The sequence below is a fragment of the Cryptosporidium ryanae genome, assembly GCF_009792415.1.
Source record: "Cryptosporidium ryanae isolate 45019 chromosome Unknown contig_61, whole genome shotgun sequence".
In the NCBI taxonomy this organism is placed as follows: domain Eukaryota; phylum Apicomplexa; class Conoidasida; order Eucoccidiorida; family Cryptosporidiidae; genus Cryptosporidium; species Cryptosporidium ryanae.
In genome coordinates, this window is record NW_027125530.1 from 1 (window position 1) to 19,504 (window position 19,504).

At 30.7% G+C, this 19,504-nt stretch overlaps 6 protein-coding genes across 6 annotated transcripts; all 6 read right to left on the reverse strand.

The window, feature by feature from the left end:
- Positions 1-170: 170 nt before the first annotated feature.
- On the reverse strand, positions 171-1,460 carry FG386_003048 (uncharacterized protein; the record flags this gene model as incomplete). Its single annotated transcript, XM_067342276.1, has 1 exon — positions 171-1,460. One exon carries the CDS (start codon positions 1,458-1,460, stop codon positions 171-173), a length of 1,290 nt encoding a protein of 429 aa, XP_067197827.1.
- A 1,352-nt stretch (positions 1,461-2,812) lies between these two features.
- FG386_003051 (uncharacterized protein) lies at positions 2,813-3,628 on the reverse strand (the record flags this gene model as incomplete). The annotated part of the gene is made up of 1 exon (XM_067342279.1): positions 2,813-3,628. One exon carries the CDS (start codon positions 3,626-3,628, stop codon positions 2,813-2,815), a length of 816 nt encoding a protein of 271 aa, XP_067197830.1.
- A 1,647-nt stretch (positions 3,629-5,275) lies between these two features.
- Positions 5,276-6,280, reverse strand: FG386_003052 (uncharacterized protein; the record flags this gene model as incomplete). The annotated part of the gene is made up of 2 exons (XM_067342280.1): positions 5,276-5,778; positions 6,232-6,280. 2 exons carry the CDS (start codon positions 6,278-6,280, stop codon positions 5,276-5,278), a joined length of 552 nt encoding a protein of 183 aa, XP_067197831.1.
- A 1,748-nt stretch (positions 6,281-8,028) lies between these two features.
- FG386_003053 (uncharacterized protein) lies at positions 8,029-8,886 on the reverse strand (the record flags this gene model as incomplete). The annotated part of the gene is made up of 1 exon (XM_067342281.1): positions 8,029-8,886. The coding sequence occupies one exon, from the start codon at positions 8,884-8,886 to the stop codon at positions 8,029-8,031; it is 858 nt and encodes a 285-aa protein (XP_067197832.1).
- Positions 8,887-11,993: 3,107 nt separating this feature from the next.
- On the reverse strand, positions 11,994-14,699 carry FG386_003054 (uncharacterized protein; the record flags this gene model as incomplete). Its single annotated transcript, XM_067342282.1, has 1 exon — positions 11,994-14,699. The coding sequence occupies one exon, from the start codon at positions 14,697-14,699 to the stop codon at positions 11,994-11,996; it is 2,706 nt and encodes a 901-aa protein (XP_067197833.1).
- A 785-nt stretch (positions 14,700-15,484) lies between these two features.
- FG386_003055 (coiled coil protein) lies at positions 15,485-18,919 on the reverse strand (the record flags this gene model as incomplete). The annotated part of the gene is made up of 1 exon (XM_067342283.1): positions 15,485-18,919. The coding sequence occupies one exon, from the start codon at positions 18,917-18,919 to the stop codon at positions 15,485-15,487; it is 3,435 nt and encodes a 1,144-aa protein (XP_067197834.1).
- Positions 18,920-19,504: the final 585 nt, after the last annotated feature.

Sequence of the window (19,504 nt, forward strand, 5' to 3'; positions counted from 1 at the left end):
CAAAAATAAAAAACAAAAATAAAAAACAAAAATAAAAACTTTAAAAAAATATAATATATAGATAATGGAAAACATTAAAGATTAAGGAATAATTCATAAATTATGAAGAACAAAAAACTGTTAAACTCTATTAATATAAGTAATAATTATAGAGAGATATTAATACGATATCACCTATTTAGCAAAAATGGATATTTCCCTCTAAGTTCACGCTTCTTACGGCTCTCTCTGGTTTTGCGTTTCGTTCTCTCTTGATAATCCGTCATTCTAAGTAATGGCAAATTTAACTCCTCAAATTTATCTCTATTTTCTAGGCATTTCGAAAAATGAAGTTTAAGAGTACTCAAATTTATATTATGTAATTTTAAAAATGTAGACCTTAAATTTTCAAATGTTAGGTCACTATAAACCAATTCCAAAAATGAAACTCTAAGAGAACTAAATTTTCTGAATAAAAACCTAGTAATCTCCGTTGCAAGTAATACTTCTGATGCTAGTAGCATTCTAGAAGAAAAAAAAAGTAATACTAATCTGATTTCAAAATGCAGCATATCCTCTATTATTAGTTCCAACATTGACAAACAGTAATTATATCCAAATTTAGATACTTTTATATTTTCCATAACAATAGGATATTCAATATTCACTTCTTTATCCGAAAACAATGTAGGCGAGGTCGTGGATAAACCCGATTTAGAAATATCCAAAATTAAGCTCAAAAAACGATCATTTCCAAAAATTGATTTGAATTTCAATCCAACCCCTTCAGTATTTTCTAATACCATAATTAACCTTTCTTTAAAATCTAATTCAGAGCTAAATCCTCTAAATGAACAAATTAAAATAAACAATAACATCATATGAAATAGTAATGCTGTATTGGTCTCAAATATTAATATAAACTTAACAAAGGAACTAAGAATTTTCTTGCAACTCAATCTTTCAGAAACGTCTTTAAACAAAATCATTTGATATTCAGGGATATTTAAAGGTCCAAAATATTCCGGAATTATTTTCTTTTTGATATACAAATCATTAAAAACATAGGTACTAACTTGTGGATCATTATGTATTTCATGTTCCTTGTCATTAATATGTTCAAAGTACGTGCAAAGCTTGTTAAAAAAATCAAACATCCTTGAACTCGAAATATGCCGTTTTTTCCAAAAACGTGTCAAAGTTAACGTTTTTAGACCCAATATCTTAAATTCAAGTTCTAATATTATAACCTCATATACATTTTTTGTTAGATACTGCGACAATTTAATCTCTGAAACGTCAGTTTTCTTTGACCCACCTTGAGCAACCGCTACGTGAGTTTGTTCATGAGACTCATCATCTTTTGGTTGAGCTGAAGGCTGGGATTCTTCGCCTGAAGCAAGTTCAGAACAACATAAATTTAGATACAATAGCAAAAATGAGTATGTTAACAGTAAAAATCTAAAATTTTTGATTCCCATACATTAAAGTCAAATAAATAAGGTAGGTATATAATGTGGTTAAATAAGTGAAAAAACTACAAAGTTAATGAATACCTTATTTAACATTATTAGTAATACACTTAGTATTTATATATGTTATGATTATAACTATGTGAATAGCTACAAATATTAAAAATAAAATGTGCATTTAAAATGAATTTTTAGACATGAATTTGGTGTGATAAATGTGTGTGAAAAATGAACCTTAATGAAGAGTTAATGCAAAAAAAAGTGATAAAACCTAGAAATTAAAAAAGAAAGTGATTATATTCAAATAAAAAATATAAGGGTTAAATTTTACCTAAACAAAGTAGATTTAAAATAAATACAAATTTGCTTCAGAATCTGCAATGAGCCTAAGAAATGAAATAAAAATGGTAACAAAAATTTAAACACGGTAAATTTTCATAATAACTAGTTAATATAAAAAAATAAATAAAAAAACGATTTTTTGAGAAATAATCTCAGAATTCAAATTTAAAAAAATCAAGGTAAAAATATAAAATATGCAGCTGAGAAGCGAATACATAACTAACTATACACTATCAAAATAAAATGAATTAAACTTAATGAATTTCTTTAACATAAAGTTTACATATTTCCTTTTTATAAAAATAGACAAACAAAACTAAAATAAAACGCAATGTTCTGTTCAAATACAACATTCCACTAATAAATATTCAACACAAATTGTAACTGACATAAAAATATACAAAACTGGTTCTTAAACCTGAATCAAATAGATATTTTACAAACTTATACTCTAATGCCACTGTTTTCTTTGCTATTCCTATGCATACTTTTATCAATAATCACTAACTTTCTGATTTTTCATTATACTAAAATTTATAAGTCTTTGCAATCAGCCAATTCACACCCTGGATATAATATTTGAAACTAAAAGTGAAGAAAGCTGGTTGACAAATAACAAAGTTCAAAAAACAAATAATAAATTAAATATAACGTCAATAATGAGAATTCTATTGTTATTATGACAGAAAACCTTTTTTTAACAATATTGGCAATTACAAATTAATAATAAAAGTTAAAGTGGCGGCCATTACATGCAAAGACCTTAAAAGAGACGTATAACGTAAATAGAGAAAACAGATATCAAAGTGCAGAAGAAGACCAAATTGAGGAAAACCATGAAGTAAATTACTCGTGCAATAGAATTAAAACTACTAAAAGATCATAAAGAGAAAATGACCCAAGAGACAAATTAATGAGATGTGGTTTATATGAAACAGGTCACAATAACAAATGAAATGCAAAAGCAATACAACCAAAACTGATTAAAAATAAATAAATAGTTAAAACGAATAAATCGTTTAATCAGAGAAATTCAACAATCTACCGAATCTAGATATTCTTTTAAAGTATTCTTCTGAGAGCAAAACAAGTTCACCCTCTAGCAACCAACATTGCAACTTCAATAAATAACAGTCAAGTTTTTCCTTGCCTGTGTAATTTAAACCAGAAATACAGTATTTTTCATATTCAATAGCTTTTTCAGAATATTCATTCTCGTATTGTGTCATAACTCTCCTTAAGTAAGATCTTTCAATCAATAAAAATTCCTCCTCGCTGAGAAAAGGATCCACGCGACCAATAAAACCATTTTCATTGAAGAACCTCGACTGAACAGACACAATATTGGTTTCAAATGCGAAGCAATCCCTCTTTTTATTATTTAATTGTTCCTTAAGTATATCAGCTTTATTCTCAAGTAAGTCAATAAGATAAAGTGTATCACCACATTTTGAGCCATCATGATACTCGTGGTTGTGTTCACACCTCAATTTGTAAAATAATGACAGGAAATATGAATATTCCTTTATCATTCCCCTTATAATAGTATATTGTGGCAAGGTCCTGTAACAATGCAATGCCCTACTTGTATTCGAATAAGCAATGTGCTCATCCGGCTTGATTAATATTTGAGGATCTAAATCTAAGGGAGACACATCAAATAAACGAGGAACACTATTCGTAATATTGTATGGAGAGTATCCCTCTGGATTCAAATTTTCTTTCACCTCCAATGATAGAAATGAAACGCTAAATGTGTGTAGTGAAGGCCTTGTGTATATGGTTAAAAAAAATACAGAAATCAATAATGTAAACACTAATTTTGTTTTTAACATCTTGTGATTGATTTCCTTGCCTTTTTTACAATACTAGATGTACTTTTAAATGATCAAATTCAAATATATCCTAACAATGATGTTATTTGATGTATTAGTCCAAATATAAAAATAATAATAAATCAGTCAATTTCCATCAGGATCTTGGGTTTGTTTTATTTAGGAAAATTAACTCTTAAAAGCATTAAAAAAATTATATATATATATATATATATAATGTACATAATGTTTACTAGCTATTCTTATATACCTACTTGTTTAAATATATAGTTGTCTTTGGTACCGGTCTGTATATTTACCGCGTAAAAAAGAGCGAAGTTATTTATTAATAGTAACTTAATGTCCTGTTTTAATACCTAAATTGTGCAAATAAATAGCAATACCATTAAATATTATTTATAGTTATTATATTTATAGCTTAAATATTAACTACCACTTTGCCGCTCTACTGTGCCTTACAAACTGTGTAAATTTTGCCACCTAGTATTAATGTTTCTCAATATCGCTATAAAATGCAGGTAACCACAGAAATCCGAACAACCCCTTCCTTATGATACCACTTAATTCTTATTAAGTTGGATACCCAAAAAATGATCACACTGAGTGTGAGTCACCTGCCCGCCTTAGTACCGAAAAAGAGTTTATGTGCGAATTCCATTACCTCATACAAAGGAACAACAAGTACTATAAACTATTACTAGGTACATGCATATATTCATAAACGATAATAGGCGGTGTAAAAAACAAAAACAGGCAATATTGTTCAAACACTGATTTAAAAAGCAGTTCGGACAGGCACATATAAGGCATACATACATAATTCACAAATTACACTCAATTACACAATGTGATTTTTAAACCAATGTGTCTAAACTACACATATTGTAAACCATTAGAAAAAACTCTTTTGAGACAAATAACATGATTCTGTCAATGATTTTAATATACCAAATGAGAAGAAAATACATAAAATTTCAAATTTACCAAAGACCGAAATTCTCCAACGTACCTAAAGCAGCTTAAAAATAAATCAGATTATCAATATAAAAATAGCCCAAGCACAAAACAATGTTTCACGAGTTTTCTTTTTCAAATCCAATACATATATCCTATAATCTACCTTGTTCATTCTTTATGTCCAGTTGAACATACACCACTCCTCATTGAAAAATGCATTAGTCACATTTGTAGCTATTGTTGAATACAACACATTCAAAAAAACATGAAATATTGTGTTATTAAGATATAAATAAAATGATTTATATCACTCCTTTATTTATAGAATGAAAACATTAAGTAAAATGCAATGTTATCAACACATATCCAATAAAAAAATCATCACTAACCTAGCACATGTATAAATGCGGTTTATATGTAATATAGCTGTATTACACTTTCCGAATATTCTCGAACTTGCTTCTTACGTGTTATCCTTGTTAATTCGGAAATATGTAGAAAAAAATAAAAATTGAAGAAAAATCAATACCCATTAATAAAAAATAACGGTAGTTCAAATACTCGCAATACGCAATTCCTGTAACCTATGACTGCTACATCTCACTGTCCATCTGCAGTAACAAGATAAATGCTCCAAGATTAGTAAGGGAATTAAGACAAGGAATAACCATAGTTTTGTGTATTGTAATATCAATAAATACCAGGAATATTACTGGGAAATGGACCTGGTTTTGGATTTGGAGCTCGTTTTCGTTTAGCAACAGATCCAGGTCCAGGTCCAGGTCCAGATCCAGTTTTAGCTCCACGCATTGCCTTTGGAGGCAACGGCGGTGGACTATTTCCTTCGCTAAACGGTGATTTTGTACCTCCATCTGGTGTTTCAGGCCTTGAACCACCATTCTCATTTACATTGTCATATAGACTTGGTGGCCTTGGAGATTCATTAGATTGTCCTTGGTCTTCACCAAAGATACTGTCCCTAACACTGACAGGAACTGGATCAGAACCTCCACCATTACCTAGCCTCCCCTTCGCATCTGAAAGGTCAACCAATTCCTGTCCGTTAGTACTTTTCAAACCAGTCGGGCCTGAAATGGAATATGGATAACCTTGAGAGTCTCCATCATTATCGCCTCCACCGCAGCAACATAAATATTTACTAATACCACCACTCGCTCCCCCGGAAGTTAGTCCTATGAAGGACAATTCTTTGTTAACGTAAACCGAAAAAAATGAAAGGATAATTGAAAAAAATAAAAAATAAGAACCGACATAATAAGTTTACACATATTTACTTCAGCAAATGCAACTCTTCTATTTATAACGATTGAATAACTTAATGATAAATCAAATCTTAGTTATTACACATCTACATAAATTAATGATCTATTGGCTTTTTTATCTTCCAAATCTTCATACAAACTATTTGTTTCCCCAATGTACTAAAACTGATGGCAACAAAGACATATACATAAAACCTATGCAAAATAAATATATACTCGCTAAGCCCGCCTAATTGAGTATGTACCTTTTCGAGCAGCATATTACATAATATATTATGTAAACTATTATGTCTGTTATATCACAAAATAACATGTGAAATATTACGTAGAACATACAAAATAAAATATACATAAATAACTCACTTAAATACAGATGCAAAACACCAGAATAAAATAAAACACATATGTTCATTAGTAATGTATGTAATCAAATGAAAATAAGCTAATGTACTAATGCTATATATATTCGTAAACGAACGCACACCCCTGTTTAGTTTATTAGTAAAGGACGTCAATATTAATTATTGTTTTTTTCTTATAAATTAACACATTATTTTATTTTGGTTATGCTAAACGGTATAGCAAAATCTCAATATCAAATATTTGATAAACTGTGAATTATTTCTAAATTCATAGTAATAATGCATGTTTAATGTTTTACACTTATTTGTTGTCAAATACTGAATAACTATTTAATTGCCAATTCAGTTCACCTCCTCCGGAACCAATAATCAACAAACTAAGGAATAGCATTAGCACACACTGAGCATAAGTCGCCCGAATACGAAGAAGACACATGCACTGATCGTAAAATGAGATAATAAATCTATTGATAATTTACGCAGCTACAAACTCATTGTGTTTTTTTTTATTTTTTGTCTTAAATTTAAAATAATTGCCACAATAACACTATAAGGAAGAATTGTGGATCTGAACAACCTCAATTCAATATCTAACAAGAGTAACTAAATTAAATGACTAAAAATGTGTCTCCCACTCTAATCATATTTCCTTTCTCAATAATTCTAGATAACCTTACATTAAACCGGTACATATTAGGAAGAAAAAATATGCTGGTCAGTTGAGGAAAAACCTAATCCTGGCTAGAACACTTTCAACTAATCAATAGTCACCAGTTCAAATAAAGTATAGATAAACTAATTAAACTGTAATATAATATTCAAATTTAAGAATAATATAAACTACTGTCTATTTCAACTTTTTTTCTTTTAATCTATGATCTATGATGTTTTCATAATTGAACCGAAATCTGATAATGCAAAAAAAAAAACAGGAATTTCTCCCTTTAGAAGATGTGTACGGGTATAATATCTAATTAAAGATACTGAAAAGGTTAAATTTCCTTTATTATTTATGTATTTCTTTCGGATTCTTTATTTAATCAATGGAGTCTAGTTCATTGACTAGTATGCCGTAAAAAATATAATATTTTCAACTCTTTGTTTATCTTCCTATCCCATTATTGAAACCATTAACATAAATAGTATGAATAAATTATTCGATATCATAAATAATTTGTTCATATATACACAACAATAATCGTTTAAGTATCTCAAATATCGTGACAATAATAATTGTATTAATAACACTCACAACTCAATAAAACTTGCAAAGTCCATATAATATACCATATTTCCACAAAAATAAATTATATTATCTATTCATTGCAATAATTAATAATAATATATCAAACATCCAGTTTAAATAAATATTCAATACCGTTTGTAAATTTAAAAAAATTTACCTAAAGTTTAACAATAACCCTTGAATTATTACATTCTATCCCAATTTTTAATTTCATTACTTGTTTACCATAAATAAACACATAACTTCTGATACATTAATTAAAATATTACCTCATTTTAATTAACGAACCAGAAATCACTTATCAAATATAAACAACTTCTACTCAATCTGAGCGTATTTCTCAGTATCTCAAACATTCCTGAATAATTATATATACTATCTCTACCAATAAATAATGTTATTAATAAAACTTTGTCCCTTCAACTAATTTTTCTTAGTTATGACACTGGTTTTAGATTTTTAATATTTGTTAACCATACAGTCTTCTATTAAGCCTTGGTTTTGATACTGGTCTTTAATTTAAGTTAGAACCACGTTGATCTGAAGGTGTTCCTAATGGGGGGGGGGGGGGGGGGGGGGGGGGGGACGAGGAGCTGGCCTTTTCTTTGGAGATTTTCTCGTGCGCTGCCTACCATCTCCACTACCTAATGATAATCCTCCTCGAGTACGTTTACCTTCTGGATATGGCGGTGGATTATTATATGGCGGAGGTCCATCTCCAGTTCCTCGATCAAAGGGCCTTCTAGGACCACCATTTTTGTTGCCGCCAGATCCTTCATCATGTTCAAACCCTTGATTTGATACTCCAAAAGGTCCAGCAGAATTATTCACAGGAGATTTAGATCCTACACTTCCAGTACCAGCACTATTTCTAGACGGAGTTCCGTGTCCAGACCCTCCTCCCTGAGAACATCCACAATTATCACGTCCCCTCGAAGAACTCAATTTAGAAGGTTGAATACCAGTTAACAAACAATGTAAGCCATAAGCACCAGGTTTTGGTGTACGAGGTCCATTATTTATTGGTCCAGAATCCCTAATTTTGTATTTCTTATAATGTTTGTCTGGTTTTGTTGGTCCTCTTCCTCCATGATGTTGCATTTCAATTCCTCCATTATAGCAGCAAGGTTCTGTTTTCTTATCCGGGGTTGGGACATGCCACATATGAACAGCTGAACTTTGAAGAACACTAATTTCAGGTCTTTTATCTGTTCCATTATTTTTACAATCTTTACAAGATCCGAATATGCCTCTAAAACAAGATGTCAATGAATTTACTTTTAATATAGAAAATGAGTCTATTAACAATTGAGGATTATTGTCAACTGATAAAGAATAATAATTCAATAATAAACATAACATAACAAATATTATTAATTTCTGTAACGAATTATTGACTTGTAAACACATTGCTAATAAAATACTAAATCTTTACAACCATGTTAACATTACTTAACAGTATCACTTTTTTTACCATAAATTCAAAGTAAAAATCCAATTCAAATACATGTATCTATACCATTATCTCCTGTGGGAAAAAAAAATATAAATATACTTTTAATTGTGTAAATAAACAATAGAAAACTCTTATAGCATTAGTCACATTAAAATTCCTAATAACGAGAACGGAATAAATATGGCGCCTAATCAAAATTATTTTCCTAGAACAGATATTACATGTAATTGGGATAAATAAAGATTTAAATATATATTATTGATATTACATAAAATCAACTCAGTATAATTATATTTACATAATTAAGTATAAAAATTAATTAGACTCCAATGTCATTTCCACCCAAAACATTTATATATATATATATATATATATATAATTATCGAGGTTATGAAATATTTGCATCCTTAATGTCTACACAAATAATTAACAAAAGCCATGCTTTATTTGCACACCCTTCATAATCAGATCCTCCAATTTAAATCAACTTTCTGCAAATTTTTGTTGTTACAATTTACAAATAACTCCAAATCACACCCATTTATTATACACAGATCATTTGTCTTGCCTTGTAATTTATATATATGAAATTTCTTTTATCAACTCATCATCCGTTAAATTTCTGGAGTTGTTGTTTATAATTTACCTTTCTTTCAACTCATATTTGTTGCCCTATGTTCTTTCTTGAGTTTATATACTATACATTTCACTCCTCATTTGCGTAGTGCTTAATTGTATTACTACTTTGGAAATTAAAATGCTATTAAAAAATTTGATTTAATAACGAATATTGTGTTTGTCTCTCAGAAATACTTTATTAAGTTGGTTTCATTAACATTGTTACAATATTATCTTTTATAACTGTTTGAAATGATTCAAAAAACAATGTTACCTTATTCCGACATTTAGAGATACTTGTATCAAAAATTATTCAAAATATTGCGGTATTTGAATCAAAAGTTTTCTTTTTTAGATAATAATTATAAATCTCAAATTTGTTTCTGCTTGAAATTTAACAGTCTTATCATTTTGTTCCCTCATCCCTTCTTAGTTTATTAGCTCCTAAATTAATCCTGATTAATCGTTTTTGACTATAATTAATTTTTATAAATAATATTCCAATTCATTTCATACTCTCTCTTTTTTTATTATTTTAATTTAAATAAATATAAATCTCGTATGTTTTCATTTATTTTAATATTGACAAATATTCCACCTCTCTTACAAACTCAGTTCATCATTAAAAGCAATGATTAAAAATCTATTTATTCTTAACTTCTTATTTATGGAGCTACAATATATAATACGATTAAATTTCAAATTATTTCACCCTCAAACTATTTAATCTTATTTTATTTTGCATTTAATTTACCTTTTCATAAATATGAGATTACTTAACTTTTTTCATCCTATTATTATTCTTTTATTAATTATTTTTTTATCACAAATAAATTCATTTCTAAACTGATTTTTACCATCACTTTTTTTTAATATTGAATAATACCTTATGAACAAGCAATTAAAATGAAAGTTATCATATTTAAAACTAACAAGTTCACAGAAATTACTTGGGACAATAAACTCATAATGAAATAAACAAGCTTTTAGTTGAGCAGCTAGCTAAAATACAGACCTAACCTGTTTACTAACCACAGAATTATGTATGGTGATTCTACACATTTTCACAAACACATATTCACTTGTAGTAAATATTTATCAAACAAAAATATATGATTATATCGTGCAGTTTTCTCTAATAAATAATAGTGAACTGCTTAGTTAACTAAACTCAAACAGCGTTTAAAATTTAAGACAATTTTTTTTATCAATTTCTATCCTTATCCATTATTTGTTATATTAAACCTGATTTTTTTTCAATTTAATATAAATTTATATTACTATTAATAATGTATAATAGTCACACTCTATTAAACTTGTCACAAATACTATTATTTTGCATATACGATATTATATGTCTTGTATATCAATGTTTAATAAACTCTTCTAATTTCTAATCACTATTCTATATCTTTTATGCTATTGTTTTTACCCCCTGTACTACAATTGCAAATTAATAACTTATAAAAATTCAACTCTCACTCACCATTACACCAATACCTAATTTTTCTATAATCATTATGATGATTATCATCAGCAAAATAACTATCCACAAATGGTGTGTAGGTTTACTTAGGAGAAAACGAATATATACCAATATTATTAAAACAAATGATAATCATTATGAGCATATCATTATTTAAATCACTGATACTAAAATTAAGTGCAAATTTAAATGGAAATATAAACACAAAGAATAAAAACTATGCGAAACTACTATCCGAGGGGAAAAAAATAACATATCCTACTTGAACAATTATAGTGTCAGGACACAAAATTAAACATAGAACGTCTCAAACATGTCACTATTGATTATGTACAGATAAAACTCATCAAATCTCTGTCTAAATGCACAAATAAATGATAAGTTATTACTAGCTGTTGATAAAAAAATCAATGTGTGTTGCCTATAAAACTTCTTGACTCACTCAAAAATTAGAAATAAGACGAGATAGCTTTTTGGCGCCGGCTCTAATTATGAGAATTTCGCGCTCTAACTTTTGTCTTAAAGTAATAAATTACGGCATTAAACTCTAATAAACTTTTTGAAAGTACTGTAATCAAACTTGTTGATAAAATTTGCGACAATATAAATAAACATGAATAATAAAATAGTAAATGTTATTAAAAATGTTAAAAATACTTCATATATTGCTTTTTGTTACATTTAATATCATGACTTCTTATTGTCTAATTATATAACTAAAACATTATAGCTAAAATTTCAATTAGATTTATACCCTGAACTCTTCTCTTCATACATCTAATTCTAATTTGAAAATCTTTCGCGTTTAATTTATAGTTCTTCAACTTATACTCATAGAGTCAATTATTCATGTTACATGTAATTCACAATTTGCCCCGCTATTATAGAGATACAGATGCCTCATTTTTCAAGGATCTTTTACTCAGTTCCTATAAATGAACAGTTATCTTAATTCCATTAACTTTTGTCAGAATCTCTTGAAATCCTATCAAATTCTGTTCTCTGTCTTGGTATGACAACTGAGACAGCAGTGGTCGAAAAAGGAGGCTTTATATTCCTAGGGCCCCTGCCTTCATCACTGTATATGTGTTCATTATTAAGGTTCTCTTCTCCTTTGGAATTATAATTCTTTCTAACTTTTGTTCCAAAAGTTAATTTTTCCTGCACATGACTTTGTTTTTCTTCATTGGATCCAGATAAAATGGCGTTTAGAACCCCCTTTGCAATTTCTCCTCTATCATTTTTGGATTCAATTACCTTTTTTGCACCTTTCTCCAGAATCTTTATTTTCTGCTTCTCAGTTGGAGTGGCAACTACACGACCTTTAACTGTTAACGATATCTTTTTATTTAATTCTTCCTTCTTTTTAATAGCATCGACTGGACTGTATAAGTCCTTCGTAGGCAATGTTTTTTTAGAACGTTTAGCCCTATGTGGGAGTTTGTATTCTTGCTTCTCATTATATATTGCTGTCTCCTTCATAATTTTTCTAAACATGGCTTCTTTTTTTTCCTGCGACTCACCTTCATCTGGAAACAGTACGTCACCTTTTAAATGCTGTTCCATAAAAATATCAATATTCCTTGTCGGTACAGCATCCAATTCCAAAGCCAATAATTCTTTCTCATAATCTTCCTCATCAGACAACTCTAATTGATTCTTAACTACCTCCGAAAAAACGACACCCTTTGGAATAAACAACCATGGACTTTCAAATCTCTTTAACCACTCCTGACGACTTTCATATAAATTGGCCAAATTCATCATCTCGTTATAAATTGGATCTTTAGATCTTATTTCAACTATTTCAGAAACATACTGTCTGTACTTTTTTTCCAGACGTCGGAAAAAAAGATTCTTTATACCTTTGTAGGGATTACTAAATGTATGGTGAGTTACAGGTCTCCTTAATACTTCACTAGATAAATTGGTTATTATTCTTGTCGGGGGAATCCCTTTTATCTCGTCATCCTCTCTTAGCATTCCGTATTTTTTCGCTCTTTGATCATATTTACCCAAATTTTCAATAGCCTGGTCAAATAATGCTTCTCTCCAACCGTATAATGTTCTTTTATCACTTTTAAATTGTCTAAGAGAAGGAAATGCAAGCTCAACATCTAAAGATATAACATTATCAGGTGATCCATTTCTATTCTTATGATTCTTCCCATTAGATGTATAATATTCTTTAAACACAGCCTCAGCATCTCTTCTTTGTGCTGATGGAGCCCTTAAATTAAGTACATCTATGACCCCCTTCAAATCTTCTACACCCTCTAAATCCCTAGATAGTTTATCCGCCTCCTCTTTTTCCATAATATTATACGCCAATTGCCAATTTGTCTGTTTATCTTGTCCCAAATTTCTTTTATTGGAATCAATATCCTGTTTTTCTATCTCCGGTTCTTTCTTTTTCTTGACTTTATGTTTATTTAATGATAATCCTAAATCAGAATAACCCACTTTTCTTCCCTTATCTAAACTGTCAATATAACCTTTGTACTTATCCAACAAAGTTTTTATACCACATATTCCGAGACTATCCAAAAATCCATCAACTCCGTAATATTTTTGAGGAAAATTGTATTCAATCTTCCTGCCACCAGGCTTTCCACCTGCACCTATTAAAGCTAAATCATGATCTATTCCATCTACTTCCCCACTGAGCTTTTTCTTAATCCAATTCTTTTCTGAATATATCGGCCTTCCTTCCTTATCAAATCCCCAAATCTTTTTCTCCTTAAATTTAGATGGAAACACCACAGAACCCCATGCTTGCTCCAAATCTTCAATATCATCGTCAATTCCATGAGACTCCAATCCGTATTTACGCATTGAAGGATCCCTTGAGTCTCTTCCAGTCTCACCAAATATATCTGTCATAGCCAAATTCTCAACCTGTGGTCCAAAAACTATATCTTTATAACCGTGTTTCTTTCTCAGTTTAAGCAATTTTTTCTTCTCCTCAGTATCGTATTCAAGAAGTCTCTCCTGCTCTTCCTCTCCAGGTTCCTTTTCGTCATCTTTTCTATCCACTTTGATTTTTCTCACAACACCATTACCTATTCCTTTTGTTTTCATATAATCGTGATTTAACTCATCATCCTCGTCATCTATATACGAAAGCTCGTCATCATATTGTGGAAAATTGTGAACTTCAAACATTTTTTTCTTTTTATTGTCCTTATCTTTCTTCTGTTCTTTTTCTAATTCTAGTGAATAGCGTGTTGTTGTTCTAGCATTCAAATCTGGAGTGAACAACTCATTATCCGGCAATATACTCACATCTTCACCTTCCATAACATTCAAATCTTCCAGACTTCCATCTCTTTCTAGGGCTTCAGGTAGATGTTTCAAGTAAAATTTCTCTGTAAATATAATACCTTTTCCTACACCTTCTATACCCCCCTTTAACTCCTCGCTTGCCTTATTCTGCTCCTTCAAATCCGTTCCTCGCACCAAAATCCCTGAAATCAAAGAAAGAATAGATATCAAAAGAATCCCGCACACATATTTCTCTCTCCCAATTCTCGCAAAAACTGTTACCCTCCTATATGTTCTTTTTCCATACAATCTTTTTTTTAAATTCGTTCTCTCAAAGCCGCCAAAAGCCTGCATCAATATATAACTTGTACGGGAGTCAACGAATCCAAAACTACGCATAACTCTCTATATATTTGTGTCTTACCCACTACTAAGCATTATAACCACCTTATTATTATTCTTGTGTTGGAGTGATTCACAACTTGCAGATATACTTTCCAAAGCACAAAAAATAAATGATCTTTTAAAGAAAAGTGATTTTGGCGCCGATATTCTTTTTTTTTGCATTAGCAATTACCTGTACTACACTATTTTACTAAAATGCGAGAATAAGCATCACTTCCTCCTCCTAGTCTCATTCAACCCTTCAGTTTGAAGTTAAGGTCCTAATATATATATGATCCACTTAGCTATTAATATGATGAAACGTAGACTGATAGTTGAACATGCAAAAGTTTTTTAAGGAAATATTAAAAATAAGTTACTAATGTTACTAGTATTATCACAATATTAATATAAAAATAAGAAACACTAATATTGCCTGGGACCCCAAGATACTAATAAACATCCAAACACCCCTGTATCTAATGTAAATTCTTCTAATGACTGCCTCACTGTTTCCTTTATGACCTACAAAATCCACGAGAGCATCCCATACAATAAATGAAATAAACAAGAATACATTGTGAAGTCAAAAATATTACTATCAGCAGCTGTTAAATTAGGCTGATGTAATTTCACTTTTTCTTTATTTCTTGCTTTATTATGTTTCTACTTTTCAGTGATCGGCTTGCGGCTATATAGTAACAACCATGTAACTGATTGCTTATTATTGCTTGATATTTTACATCCCTCTTTAAAATATGTATTAATATATATAAATAACTTTAACGAATATAGGAACTTTACTCAATCCTTTTAAGTTTTATTTCAGGAATAGGCGGTGTTTTTGGATCCACAGGAGGTTGAGAAGAGGAACTAGACACGTATTTTTCAGCTGCTTCCAGTTCACTCTCTTTAAGCTTTTTCGCTTTCTTACTCTTTTCTAGGAAGTCATCATCCGACTTTTTCTCTTCATCAATGGCTCTGCATACTGATTTCTTTACCCTCTCTAGATCACTAATAGATTCATCAGCTTCTCGAGACAATGTTACGAATCTTTCCCTGAATTTTTTGGTCTCCTCTTCGTTTTCTTTCTTAGCCTGCTCAATTTCTTTTAATGTAGCTCTAACAGTGCCCAAAGCTGCACCTCTGGCAGCCAATGTCGAAGATATATCAGACTTTGCAGAGGCCTGCTGAGCAGCCAATCGTTCAATTTCCAACGTTTTTCTCTTGCGTATTCTCTCGATTTCTTGAATCTTTTCAGAAAGAGCGGCCTCCTTTGCGAAAAGTTCTGCAGCCTCTTTTGACTTCTCTTCTATCTTGATCTTCAAATATTCAAATCTGGCAATTCTGTCCTCAATAGCCTCCAACCCTGAAATAAGTAATTCAAGCTCCTTCTCCTTGGCTTTAATTGTTTTATCCATTTCTTCTTGAGCCAAACTCAAGGTCTCCAGTTTTTTTGTTATCACCTCAAAAACGTTCTTCAGTCCATCAAGCTTAACAGTCAACTCATTATATTTATCATAGTCAACCAAGGTATCGTCTCCTTTTTTGATTGGTCTTCTTAATCTATCGAGAATTTTTTCGTATTCATCAATTGTAGATGAAATTGTCATCAACTCTGCTGATTTTTCTGCAGAAAGTCTAAGAACATTATCTAACTCGGCTTTTCTGGATTTCAAATCTTCTTTTCCAAGATCAATTTTATTAATCAAGGTAATTCTGGTTGAAATGGATTCATCATATTTGGCACTAATTATTGTGTTAAAGTCTGCTAATTTGACCATCAAACTCTTTCTTTGAGTGTAATTATCTTTTATAAACTCCTTCAAACGGTTCTCTTCTTCCAAAAGCAAAGCCATTTCCTTTTCATATTTTTCAGAAGACTCCTTTTCCTCTTTTATGATCTTCTCAAGTGATTCCTGAGCTTCAGCATAAACCAATTTTAAGCGTTCCTCTGCCACAACTGCAGAATCATAAGCAGACCTTAATTTTGTTTCTTCTCTTAACTTAATCTTCAGTTGTCTCTGAATATCAAGTGCATTTCTTATCTTATCCGTTGCCTTCTCTGCTGCAAGTCTAGCACTCAAAGAAGCTTCTCTGCGTTTGGCCTCAGCTTCTGTCGCTTTTCTCAATGCTTCGGCTGCCTGTAATGATGCCTCTGCTCTCTTTTCAGTAGCAACGGTTAGATCACCTTCCAAGGTAGCTAATTCAATAGCTCTTTCGGTAAACAAACGCTTTTTGTCATGATAATTTCTAAGTTTGGTTGCAATGTCAGCTAACTCAATAGCTCTAATTTCATCCTCTGCAGCCTCCTCATAACGAACTATTGCCTCCGCTGCCATTCTAGAGGCCCTCTTCGAATTGTGTTCAGCTAACTCTGCGTTTTTTCTCGCCTCTTCCAGCTCAGCAAGAGCATTTTCCCTAAACTCATTGGTAGCTGCTCTGATACCAGCAATATGTGACGGGGAAGAACATCTGTCGCTGAAAACAGAAGAAATTGAACCACAGTAACTAGGATCCGTCAAAAGGACATCAACTCCTCGTTGATACTCAACAATCTCTTTTTCCTCCAATGAAAAGGCGGCAAGTCTTCCATCAACTGTTATACCGTATCGTACCATTATTGGCAAGGGTACCTTGTTATCTGAACCACGTACCCATACTCTAAGTTTCTTTTCAAACCTCCATCCACCATTAAAGAGATCCTCATAAGAGCATTTGTTTTCACCCAAAATAGATGACACAACTGATTCTTCTGAAACGGACTTTACCAGCAAGAGCGCGGCATTCAGTTTGCCACCGGTTGGAGACTTGAATGATCCAGAAATACTGTAATAAGGAAGAGGTAAAGACACCTCGAGACTTTCTTCATCCAAAACAGATGAACATAAGGCTATTAGCTTACTTTCATTTTCCGGACTTAATGTTCCAAGTTCAGAAATCAACTCCGGATGAAAATTACCCAAAGAAAGTGCCAGAGAAATGGAGCAAGTTTCGGTCGAGTAATTAGTCTGTTCGTGAGAATCATCTTGAATTTTTGCACCCTCTAAGTTGTTCATTTTAGAAACAGCGATACATACCTCATCATAATCTTGCTTGAGTTCAAAATCGAAGTGTGAACCGAATGAAGCAATAATCTTTTCAACCAATTCTATATCCTTCTCAGAAAGATCTGAGCAGTTAGGACCAAGTCTTGAGGAAATTTCTTCCTGGACTTCAGTATCACCAATATCTCCAATTTTTATCGAATTCTCCATATTGGGTATTCTGTCAGAGGCTTCACTTGAAACAAATAGAGAAGAAACAGATACTTTTTCTATGAACTTAGAAAGACGGCTTTCAATAGAAATATTGCGATTTGCGTTGTCTTTTGCTAAGTTGTAGTAAACATTCTCAACTTCATATGATACAACTTTCGGACACCTATTACATGTTGAACCAAGTCTAGTGCATCTGGTGCAACCTACAGAATCTTTTATAATGAGATCCAAAGTTCTAATTCTTGTAGCTAGTTCATCAATTCTCTTTTCTACAATATTTTCCTCAGACATTTTGCTCATAACCTCAATAAACTCCTTTCTTACTTGTTCTATAGTCCTTAATTCTGACCTTGAAAGAGAATCTACTTTATTGCTATGATCATTATATAAAAATGCATAGTAACTTGATTTGCCACCCAATTTAGATATCCTCCCATTTCCAAGATAAATATATTGAGTTTCAACATTATTATCACTAGATACCAAGTAAATAAGTTTTGGTTTATTGTTTACACCATTTACCAAAGATTCAATTTCATTAAGCTTACTTCTCAATTCCAATGTTTCACCATTCTCCAATAAATCATTCATACTTGAGTGAATATAAAAAACGTACTTGTAGTTAGAATTAACAGGTCTCATTAATCCCTTGATATTAGAATTCTCCACTGGAACTAATGTAAGTAAATTCAATTCATTGTTTACAAGCAAATAGATTGTACATGAGACGTTCTTTTGAATAAGTACCCCACATCTTAGTTCCGCAGCCTTAATACATTCTTCACATCCATCACGAGAAACAAACAAGACTGTTCTTTCTGCGTTTTGAATAAAAATTTTTGACTCGATATATGGAAATGTTACTCCGCCTCCGCTGTTAATAGAGTCTGTCAAAATATTGACGCCATTCGAGGAGACTGAAACTAATACAAAACTTAAGAATAACAAAAGTGACTTCTTGACAATAGAAAGCATCTTTGTTAATAATATTCTAAAATTGTATCCTTGTCTGAAATTTTTTTTTTTTTGTTTTCCTACCCTCCAAGTCAAATTAGTTCGCCATATTTATTTTCTACTATTTAATAGGAAAATAAGCCACCTAATTGCGGTATCCACATGTTTTGTCTTCATTTTTTTTTTATATATTTAAAAATACTAAACATATTGTAGACAAATATAAAGCAGGAAAAGCAATTTTTCAAGCAAATAATTATACTTGTATACATAACAAATATACGTTTTATAGAAGTAATTACTGTATAGCCTATTTACATTTAAATAATAAAATTATAATTTTGATGTTAGCGATAGACTAGTAGAGGGATATTTGATATCTAAATCGAATTCAATTGTTTACATAAAGAATTTTTTTAATATTCCTAAATATATATTAATTTTTAATCTAGTACAGTATCTTCTGAAAATTAGTATTGAATCTAAATTTTGCGTAATTAGTGTATTTAGTTGAAAACATGCACTATTATAATAGCAATGCTGACAGGTTCAGTTTTTAATATATACAGTAACCACTTGGTATGTTTTTTATATTATTGAAGACGT